The sequence below is a fragment of the Mobula birostris genome, chromosome 30 (genome assembly GCF_030028105.1).
Source record: "Mobula birostris isolate sMobBir1 chromosome 30, sMobBir1.hap1, whole genome shotgun sequence".
In the NCBI taxonomy this organism is placed as follows: domain Eukaryota; kingdom Metazoa; phylum Chordata; class Chondrichthyes; order Myliobatiformes; family Myliobatidae; genus Mobula; species Mobula birostris.
Window position 1 is genome coordinate 13,817,139 of NC_092399.1, and position 12,062 is coordinate 13,829,200.

Genomic DNA, 12,062 nt, shown 5'->3' on the forward strand with positions numbered 1-12,062 from the left:
AGAACCATGTTATGCTGTCCTGGTATTCCATATGAAACTGTGGTCTATGTGCCCTTTAGCTGCAAAGGGAAACTCCTATGTTATAGGTGATGGACTGATCCTACCATAAGATACTGAGTCACATCTTGTAACTTTGTACAGTTCAGTGGAAGACAACTGACAGCAGTTACTTATCTCCATTTCCATAGGATCAATTGTGGTCAACTGTAGAGACAACTTTAGCAAATACCTACTGGTGACAAAGACAGGATCTCCGGATGTGCTGTCCTGCAGAAAGTAACACTGAGTGAGCCTGGTCAACCAACAACCAAGCGTTTCTGCTGCATTGTTCTGTGTTTAATTGATAAATTAACATGCCAGACCCTTAAAAATAAACGCTGCAAGTCCCCTCAACTGATGGGAAATTCAAGACCTTTCTTTTCCAAAACGTAGTGTTATTCAATCAAACCGAGCATCTAAGTTTCAGCACTGTTTAAATTATTTTCCTTTATTAACAAGACAGATTGTGAGGAAATTCAAAACACAAAAATGGGTTTGATTTAAGTTTTTTTTTGTTTGCAGGGTGTCTGGGGTGGAAGAGAATAGGTTACAAAATCTTACAAAGTCCTGATAACCAAGTTTTCATTACATGAAGGAAACATATAATAGAATTGTTCTGTATAGCAGCACAATTTATTCAACAATTTATGAAACACTCTAGACAAACAAATTAAGAGATTTATAACCTCATACCTCACACGCCACCGTTTCAAAATATGGTTCAGGAACACATTCACAAATATTCCTCTGTGCATCACTTCCACAAGAAAATACAATGACCTTTACACAGATACTGCCAGTCTGACCTTATCCTGTCCCTGAAACCTCAAGTTTAAAAAAATCTAAAAGCAAAGTCTTCATCTCCTATCACTCACAGCAGAAAAACCAGGTCAGCAGATAAATAGCTTGCACAGGTCTATTTAAAGTTCCCATTTAATTACACATAAATAAATATACACATGTGGAACACTATTTGCTTGCTCTGCCGAGGTTGTTGCCCCAAGCTTGTGCTTTATTAATCTCTTGCCATATTAATGTTCCCAAAATTCTGGATCAATTGTCCCAAGATAGTTCAATGTGCGTGCCATTGATTGAGACGAGCCTGGGTTCAGGCCTTATTCGATCTCGATAAAACCAGGCTAACTCTTTACTCCTTTCTTGCCTCAATTAGAAAGTTGTCACTGCACAGCCACCTCAACACAATCCTCCTGATGATTATTTTATTTGTCCTTTGTTATTAATTGCACGTTGAATGACTGTTTAATCTCTTTGATAATTAGAACAGTTTGGTCCGTGCCATCTGTCCCCGGTTATTTTCGATGTTTGGCCTCTTTGTCTGTGCTTTTAGTCCCAGATTCCCCCGAGGGATGGCTGTTGGATGAGCTCAGGAACATCTTATCCAGCCCCTTTATAGCCTCCACCAGGTAATTCTGGAAGGCAGTTAATGCAGCGATGATGGCAGGACTGCCAAAGCCATGTGTGATCAGGCTGAAGTGAGTCAAGCAGCTCTGGACTCCAGCTTCAAGGATTGCTGAGGGGCGGCTGTTTCCGAGTGGAGATCGGTCCTGAGCTAATAAATCTGTGAACTCTTTACAGATCTGCCTAGAAAAGGAAGGAAATGGAAACAGTAAGTTTCAGCGGTCAGTCATTTTTCGAATGAACAGAGTCTACAATTGTAAGAAGAACCTTCGAGCATTTTGAATATTTCCTTAGGCTATTTTAAATCATCTATATACGGTGTATAACGATATATTAGTACCCGTATAACCACACTTTGCTCTACAATGTTACCTCACAGGATTAGCCTGGACTAATGATTCCCAGACATGAACTCAAATCATACCACAGCAGCCTGGGAATCTGAATTCCAGACATTAAATACAATTATTTTGAAGCTCCAGACCCGATGAAAGGTCTCAGCTCAACATGTCAACCACTTATTCCTTCCTCTGGATGCTGCCTGACCTGCTGAGCTCCTCCAGCATTTTGTGTGTGTTGTATAATATGAAGCTGTTGTATTAGTAATGGTGACCTTGAGACTACTGGGGGGAAACAAAACATCTGATTTATAGACATTCCTCAAAGAGGATTTGTCAGCCTTATCCAGTCCAGCCTCGATGTGCCTCCGAGCCCATGCCACCACTGAGGTAATCAACAGCAATCAGTGAATTCATTGTCCATCAACAACAAATTAGCACCAGAGTGGACTTCTCTTTCACCAATGGACCCAGTGAGGCCAAACATCCTTTTCTCTAACTTTCATGGTATGCGAATTCCTGGCATATTGAGCAGGGAGAAAAATTCAAATCATGTGGCTTTGTTCGCATATCTGCTTTCTTAAGAAGCTCACAGTTCCCAGCATTGAAAGAAGTTTGTAACTGTCGATAAAATTGAGATATCTCACATCCCTTGCCATTTTCCACGAAGTACCGCTGACGATCTCTACCAGATACAAGAGCCAACAGCTTCATAGGCCTCTTTTTATGTCTAGGGTTACGCAGAAGGATTCAAGACTGCACAGTTGCTGTTTCTCACAACTGTGATCACATCAATAACTGACACAGGTATTCAGGCTGTGGAGCACCTGTAAGGCCTAGGTCATAATCTATCCCTCCCCACAATTAAATCCATTCGTAGTTCCAACCACTCACAATCCAGCCCATTTAAGAAAGCTGATTTCGGAAGTCTTAGCCATCAGTGAAACAGATATTTGTAAAAAGCACAACAGTTGACCTATGGCTATGATGTATACATCAACTCCGTGACTCCTTGGTCGTGGGCCACAGGACATTCGTTTATAAAGCGGACAAGATTTAACAGAAATAAGGAAAATCATTTAAAACTGCAGACGATGCGAAAATTGGGCGGTGTTGTTAGAAAGGTAATCGGTTTGGTAAGTTAGGCAGAGCTGGTCATTTCGGCTAAGAAATTGCAGAGAGAATCTAATCCTGATAAGTGAGAGGTAAGGTGAAACATATACCATGTATGATGGTACCATAATGAGTGTTGAGGAACAAGAGAATATTGCAGAAGTTCAAAAAGACCCTGAAGGTGGCAGCATAGGTAGATAGGATACTGAAAAGGCTATGCAGGATGCTAGTCTTCATTTATCTGGGGCACAGAATACAAATGCAGGGAGGTTTTGGCAAGGCCATAGCTGGAATATTGAGTACATTTCGGGTCACAGCATCACAGCAAGGATATAACTGCAAGTTGAAGGTGGAGAGGAAATTTCACTACGATGTTGCCTTGGATGAAATGTTCAAGAACAGTTACTGTCCCCTCAACCATCAGGCTCTTGAATGAAAGGAATAACTACACTCAACTTCACTTGTCCCATCACTGAAGTGTTCCCACAACTAATGATCTCACTTTCAAAGACTCTTTATCTCACTATCTCATGTTCTCGTTATTTATTGCTATTTATTTACATTTGCATTTGCACGGTTTGCTCTCTCCTGCACTCTGGTTGATCTTTCAAAGATCCTGTTATAGTTACTATTCTATAGATTTGCTGAGTATGCCCACAGGAAAATGAATCTCACTTGCTGTATAGGGGGGCATATATGTACATTGATAATAAATTTACTTCGAACTTTTGAACTTTGAGGGTTGGATAGGATAGGTTTGTTTTCCTTGGAGTGGAGGAGGCTAGGGAAGAACCTGATAGGGATATACAAAATGCATAGACAATGTATTTACTGCCTGGTACACATGGTGACTAAGCCTCTATTGGCCTGTTGGCAGACAGATCAAAGATACGCCAAACTCTGGCAGAAGTTTACCAGTGGCTAGAAGTCAGTCGGAGTGGATATGGACCAGTCCATCACAGGTAAAGTTTCCTCCCCACCATTGAGCACATTGACACGAAACGTTGTCACAGGAAAGCAACATTCATCATCAGGGACGTCCACCACCCAGGATTTGTGAGAGTAAGAGTTCAGCACGGACTAGAAGGGCCAAGATGGCCTGTTTCCATGCTGTAATTGTTATATGGTTCTTTATATGGTTAAATCTTTATCCCTCAAATGATCTTAAGATCAGAGGGTTTCGGAATAAAGTGAGGATAAAAGCATACAGGGGACCTGAGGAAGAATTTCTTTCTCTCAGAGGCTAAGTGAAGTCTGGGCAAACTGGCTGGGAAGATGGTGAAGGAAGGGACTTTTACTGTATTTAACAAGCACCTTAATCTGCACTGCATAGTAAAGTTATGGAGCAAGTGCTGGTAAGTGAGATAGGTAGGCATTGACATGGTGGATCAAAATGCCTATTATTGTGGCTGTATGACTTTACATTAAATGACTGTTCTAAGCTTCTTAAATCTTCTTTTGCTTTTAGATTTTTAATGATATACAAGGAACCTGAAATGAGCCACCAGCCTTATGAGGTCCCGTTTATTATTTCTGTAACGCCTTTCTTTCTAAAATTCTAAAATTCCAGTAATAATTCTGGTGATATCGTGCCCAGTTGAAAGAAAATATCGATATAAGAAATATCGAGGTTGAAAAAGTAATTGGCCAGATTTGCCTGCGTTTGCATTTACTGCACTGGCAATTGAAGGCTAGTGACAGAGAGAACAGCCATCAGGACCGTCACAGAGGCTGCTGAGCGAGCCTCCAGGTGGCTGTGGATCAAGAGGTGTGGCCCGTGGACCAACGCTGGTGGGACACAAGCCGGGGCCTGGTCAGCCCTGGCTGGGTCACATGGCCGAGAGCGTCTGATGTTGAAAGACCCAAAACATCCGATGACCCCAGGTAACATCACCGATGACATGTCTGAGTGCAACTTGGGATGCATCTCAGCAGCCCAGTACATCCCTACAGAAAGACTTTCCATGCAGATTAACTACCCTGGAGCCGATCGTGCAGTGGATGAGGAACTCTGTCAACTGCTTTGTTCCTGCTTACAAGATAAAAAACAAAGTCCTTCATTCCAAGGATGGAAATCACAACTTAATCTCAATTTTCCTTGACAGCATCAATCTATTTGGACAAGCAAGTCTTAAGTCTGACTGGGTAGCCAAAACTAGACATGGGTCGAGATCGCGCGGCAAGCAAACAATAGGAGTTTCAGCTCATCGAGGAGACAGATCAGAGGGGGATGGGTTGGGTTGCTCGAGCATACAGCTGAGCAAGGCCCCAGGCCTGGAAACAGCTGCCAGCTTGGTGCCCCGGAGGTGCTGTGTGCACTTGTGTCACACGGAAAAATAATGAAAACTTGCAGGGAGCAAATCAAAGCAAGCAGAAGAAAATGCCCAGAACGAAATATGGGAAAGCTTCGTGTGGATCTGAACAGAAGCTGTGTTTTTCTTGTAAAGTGCGGAGATGATCTGAACAACCCCGTCTTTAAATGAGTCTTTATCCTGCTCACAATACCCATAGGATCTGGAAACAAAATGTGAAATAATTATAGGCTACATACTATAACAGATACAAATGTCTGGCTGTGAGTTACCAGGCAGTGATTCAATTAAGAAGTCCTGATGTCACCATAAACCACGAGAGTAACATGGCTCATGAACCTCAGAAGATTCAATGGGTACATTATAATTAACACCAAACAATTGAAATACAATACTGTATACAATTATTTCCAATTTGACCTTTGCAGGTACTGCTGTAGTCTCACTGAGCACAGGGTACAGGCGGACTGACATTGATTGGGAAGGGATGAAAGTGGGAAGGACTGAAGATTTGAAAGCTGCAGAGGTATGTGATGCTGCACTGTTTGACTGCACAGCAGCAGGTTGTCGGGGACACAGAGCATACTAAAATACAGACCATGAGGTATTAATGTACGATGGTTTACTACACTTTGCAGAGGTGCTCATTGACCTCACATGAGGGTCATGGGTAATATGAGATCCAAATCTGCCCATGAATCAAAAATAAAGGTTAGAAGCTGGAAATATACAACAGGTCGTCAATGACTTGTTCTGAAAGTCCTGCTCTTCTCTCTACGGATACCATCTGACCTGCTACATATTTCTAGCGTTCTCTGTTTTCACTTTAGATGATAGCATCTGCAGGTTTTGTTTTTGCTTCTTGACTGCAGCCTACAACCTTCAAGCCTCTGTTCATACCGGGAGGGATGTTCATAGGCATACACTGGAGTCATTTAGAAACAGTTCTCCTGAGTGACAGCCACTACTTACAAATTCAGAGCATCCTGACTGGTATGGGGACTGTACTTCCCTCAATCGCAGGACTCTGCAGAGAGTGGTGCGGACAGCCCAGAGCACCTGTAGATGTGAACTTCCCACTATTCAGGACATTTACAGAGACAGGTGCGTAAAAATGGTCCGAAAGATCATTGGGGACCCGAGTCACCCCAACCACCAACTGTTCCAGCTGCTACCATCCGGGAACCGGTACCGCAGCTTAAAAGCCAGGACCAACAGGCACCGGGACAGCTTCTTCCACCAGGCCATCAGACTGATTAATTCATGCAGATGCTATATTGACTGTCCTGTTGTACATACTATTTATTACAAATTACTATGATTGCTCATTGCATAATTAGATGGAGATGTAACATAAAGATTCTTACTCCTCGTGTATGTGAAGGATATAAGAAATAAAGTCAATTCAGTTTGTGCCTTCCACTCGTGAGTCCAGATGATCAGAATCTGAGAACTCAGCAGGAATTGAATCATCTTATTATTCTTCATTTGCATTCCTTGGTACAGCAAGAGAACTACAGTAACTAATACACCATATGCAAATATACTTTAAGCATGCAAAGTTTAATTGTTAAGTAAACAAAGCCTTAGGCCAGTCAGCTAGTTAATTAGTGTCGGGTCAGTAATTCAGAAAACCAATACAAGACAGAGTTGTACGATTTATAAATGACCATCCTCTATCTGTTACCCTCTCTCTGCAGATCTCTTTAATATCAAAACCAAAAATCTAAATACGATTTTGATTTTTAAAAAAACACAAAACAAAGTTTCTTGACTTTTTACAAAAGTATTTGGAAAGAACATAGTCCGCAAAATTATGCCATTTAATATTTGTACTGACAAAATAAATATTTCTTTTGATTCATGATTTCAATTGAAGCTCAGGTGGTATCCTCAATAATTGCACACTCTGAATTAAAAATGAAGCTGCTAAAATTCATTCTCCAACAACATTCAGAAGAAACAAAGAAAACCGACTGCCGGATAAGGGAAGGCACACTTTCACATGCACCAAGAAAATCATATTAATGTTCGGAAATTCTCCGCATGGGAATCATGGGAATTCCAGACACGGATGCAGTTGGTTAACTCTGTTCGGCTTATAGGCAGAGGCTGAAGTCCCAGCCTTAAACCTGGAACTCTAAAGCACAAAACACTACTCATAGAGTTAACCTTGAGCATGCAATTGAGAAATATGGAATTTTTAAAATGTTTATAAAGCAGCAGAAATCTTAAGTCTACAGCCATGTAGCCTAAGCACGTTAACTAATGGCTGCTTCATGCACTGAGAGGATTCTATTTTACTATTTTTTTGTTAGTATCTACGGACATAACATTTAAATCTGGTTCTTTCATATATTATATATCACCGCATACCATGTATTGCTTAATGCAAATTAGTTTAAGTATTGCTTTACCATATACCAGGTAGAGAAGAGTGTCTTGGTCATTCAGAATATTGAGCTCTGGGTTAAAAGCAAGGGGATTCCATCATGATCTCTCACTGCATAAATTTGCAACCTTACTCTAGTCACTTAATTAAATTTCTTCCACGTAGGAGAGATGAGGGGTGGATAGAAGCTGCCCAGAAGACAGTGCATTGAAATAAAAGGAATGAATTCAGAGTGGAGTACAATGCAGAAACCTGATTTTCTGGTACATTTAGCAATACTGAGTGGGAAGAATTTGTAGCTGCTTTTGCTTCACTTATTTATTGTTATTTTTCTTTCTAAGATCTTTATAATTTTCAGCAGATCAATCACTCGCTTACCTCAGATCAGTGAGTGATCAATCTACTGGAAATTATAAAGTTGTCAGAAGGAAAATAACACTCGGGAAGTCGCTTGTGATTCCCACTTCCAGCCAGTCTTTCTGAATCCAACTCAATCACATGGATAGTTAACATGTCAGATGGAGTCTAAATGCTCTCGGCTCCATCAAAACCAGTAGTGGATCCCTAGGCTAAACTGCAGTACTCACCATTGCCTGGAGTGGCAGCTTCATTTTCAATGGTTGCATTAAACAACCTAGAAAGATTCACAGGGGAAAACATCACACTCCAGTGAAAGCCTAATATTGTCATTTCTTGCCTACTGCCTCTTACTAGCAGAGCTGTCAAATTGATGGTGACAGTAACAGGGATTCAACGCAATACCAACTGTATGAAATATTACAAAGGTTATTCTTTCAAGAAAATTTAATGATATCACAGTGTTAAGCCCTGTGGGTTCAAGGTTGTTGGCAGGTGTGCAAATTCCAGTTTAAACAAAATATACCCTGATGGCAATACTCGAAAAACATTACATCATGACCTATTAATTAACACCAGACAGGGAAATTTGCCAGTTATTTCCCCATAAGCACATGCACATCAGATACTGCATTGACGTATCAACAGGACAAAACATCGCTAACCTAGAGCTAATCCTGTAGGCAAATAAAAACACACCAGGGGCTAAATGAAAAAGCCCCTGGAAGTTCACAAGGGAATTCACGGTGTGTGATACACCCTTGCTCATTCAGTGCCATGCAGGCAGTACGCTAATACCGGATTCAGTGCTGCCCCTAAGCAACATCTTCCGGAAACACAGAAACATGAGCACTGATGACATCCGCCTTACCACTCCATCGTCCCTAAATCACCTATCGTACACCCTTCCTGAAATAATGAAGGGCCTGACACTATCATTCCCAAACCGACCACTTCATCCTTCCTGGTAACCTTCTGAGCCTGAACGACTCTGCGCAACCTTGGCCTCATACTTAACCCCCAATGACGCTTAGAGCACGCTATTTCTGAGTCTCACAGGCAATTATTTCCACCTATCGCATAGAATCATAGAGCAATACAGCAGGAAAGCAGGAAAGCAGGCCCTTCAGCCCTACACATCCATGCTGACCACAGTGCCCGCCAAGTTAGAATATTTTCTCCACGTTTGGCCCATATCCCTCTAAACCCCACCTATCAATGTACTTATCCATAAATGCTTTAAGTGTTGTTGTCGCACCCACCTCAACCACTTTTTATGGCAGCTCATTCCACTTATGCATCATCCTTTGCATGAAGAAGTTGCCACTCAAGTCCCTTTTAAAGTTTTCACCTCTCACCATAAGCCTATGGCCTCTAGATTCTAGTTTCCCTTCCCTGGGAAAAAGACTGAGTGTGTTCACCCTGTCTATACCCCTCATGATTTTATACACCCCTACATTATATGATTACTCCTCAACCTCCTACAATCCAAGGGTTAAAATCCTACCCTGCTCCACCTTATAACTCAAGCCCTCGAGTCCCAGCAGAATTCCCATAGATTTTCTCTGTACCCTTTTCAATTCAATGATTTTTTTTCTAGGATGGCCAAAAACTGTACACAATACTCCAAGTGCAGCCTCACCAATGTCGTGTACAATGGCAGCATAACGTCTAAACTCCTATATGTAGTGTATTTAAAAGTTCAGTAATTATATTGTTTGATCAAGCATTTTTTGTTGTTCACATAATTCATTTCGACTTATCGGTAAAAGTACTTGAATGGCATACGTCATTACTTCACCACAACAAACGTGAGCGCCTCACGAAAGTAAAATGAAATAGCATGTTTTCCTAGGCTCCCATGTTTTTCTTTCAATTAATTTCTGAAGTTACAAAACACAACAGTGGTGACTAGTAAGTTTTAAAGCAAACCCAAGACAACTACTAGCTTGTCGAAGCGCGGCAAAGGGAGAGAGATGGTTGAGATAAAAAAAAGGCAGAAAACAGACAAAATTCATGGATTCATAAACAGTGAGTACTGGATCATAATAATAATAAATAAATAAAACAGAAAAGGCTGGCTACATCAGAAAGATAGATGTGTTCAATTGCACAATGGATAACTGACTGATGTATACTGAACAAATTGAGCAGTATTTTGAAGCAAATGAAATACCGTGAGAAACAAGTGCCAGTCTTGCTGAGTGACCCTGGTGGAAAAGAGTACAGTTTGCTTAGATGTTTAACTGCTCTAACAAAACCAGCTAAAATGAGCTTTGTTCTTATTATGAAAGTAATTCAAGAACATTTAGAACTGAAACCATTGTTAATCACAGAACACGTTCGGTTTCATAAGTGGAATCAAAAGGAAGTGGAGTCCATTTCAGCTTGTGGCTAAATTGAAGAAATTGTCTGAGCATTGTCAGTTCAGTTATGGAATTAATGATGCACTGAAAGATCATTTCAATTGTAGAATCTTACAAGAAAACATTCAAAAACAACTCCTCACTGAAGCACAACTCAGGTTTAAAAGAGCAGAGAAATCAATGTATCAATGAAAACCGGAGACAGAAACGCAATTGAGTTGCAGTCAGGAATGAAAGTGAATGTTTACAAAATTGCAAAGTCTAAACAGAACAAATTGTGTTATGGTTGTGACAGGGGCTCACATACATCAAGCCAATGCAGGTTTAAAGACGAAATTTGCAGAAAGTGGAACAAAGTAGGACAAACACAAACAAATGGACTACAGAGGCAAAAGCAAAAGATAAAATGTCAAGTTGTAGTTTCAAAAAGAGCACTAATCTGCATGCTGTTGATGAAAAATCTGATAACAATGAGGGTGACACAGGACTGAGCAGCCTTAATATTTACCATGTGAAAACTGACAAGAGACAAGCAATATGGCTTACACTAGAAGTGAAAGGCAAATTAAAATGGACTTTGACACCTGTCTGTTTCAGTCGTTCTACAAAGAGAACTTGAACAACATTTCAAAAATACTGAACTGAAGCCTGCAGGTATCCAACTACAAACTTATAATGGAGAAGGGATAACTCCTGTGGGAATGACATACATAACAATGAAATACAACAACTAACAAGCCACATTGAGCTCGTATTTGTAAAAAAAAAAACAGGAAGTCCAGCATTGTGGGTCCATGATTGGCTGAGACAACTACAAATTGATTGGTGATCCATCCACCATTTGTATGCCACAGAGTCAACTGAAAGCAACTTAAGAAAGGTACTGGATGATGCCACAGTAGTGTTCAAGGATGGTATTGGAAAACTCAAACATATTCAAGAGTAAAATCAAAATGCCACCACCTAAGTTTTACAAAGTCCATCCAGTTCCTTATACCATCTGGGATAAAGTAGCCAGTCACCAAGATCGCATGGAGGCTGAAGGAATTCTTTCCAAGGTTGAGTAGAGCTCATGGGCAATACCAATGGTCCCAGTAGCCAGGAGGACTGGGACTGTCAGGATTTGTGGTGATTTTAAGTTCACCATCAACCCAGTACTGCAAGTAGATCAACACCCTCTGCCTTACAAACCTTTCTTGGGGGGAGCACTTCAGCAAAATGCACTTAGCTAAGGCTTACCTACAGATGGAAATGAAAGATGGGTCTGAAGTGTTTCTCATCATACACGCTCATAAAGAGCTTTATCACTATAAATGGCCCATTTTTGGAGTGGCATCTGCACCTGCATACTGACCGAAAGCTAAGGACCAAGTGCTGCAAGACTGCCCAGGTACTCAGTGTTATCTGGATGACGTTATTGTTATCAGTAAGGATGTCAAGAAACATCTCCAAAATCTCAAGACAATGTTAAAAAGATTAGAAGAGTATGGGTTCAGAACACAATGCAACAAGTGTAAATTTTTTAAACCAAGCATCACTGTCTGTGGTCACACCATTGAGGCACAAGGTTTAGACAAGTGTGCTGAGAAAATTCAAGCAGTGGTGGATGCCCCAAGGCCAAAAGACATGTCACAGTTGCAGTCCTTTTTCAGATTTGGTTGTCACTATAACAGGTTCCTGACAAACCTGGCCACTGTGCTCCACCCCTTGAACTCATTACTACAGA

At 40.9% G+C, this 12,062-nt stretch overlaps 1 protein-coding gene across 3 annotated transcripts in view; it reads right to left on the reverse strand.

Moving 5' to 3' along the window:
• Positions 1 to 471: 471 nt before the first annotated feature.
• The window catches only part of tfap2e (transcription factor AP-2 epsilon), a 115,716-nt gene continuing 104,125 nt past the window's right edge, over positions 472 to 12,062 (reverse strand). For all 3 annotated transcript variants that reach the window (XM_072247226.1, XM_072247227.1, XM_072247225.1), the window contains exon 7: positions 472 to 1,641. In XM_072247226.1, the coding sequence (XP_072103327.1) occupies positions 1,350 to 1,641 (292 nt within the window). In that variant the 3' untranslated portion in view covers positions 472 to 1,349. The remainder of the gene's footprint in view (positions 1,642 to 12,062) is intronic.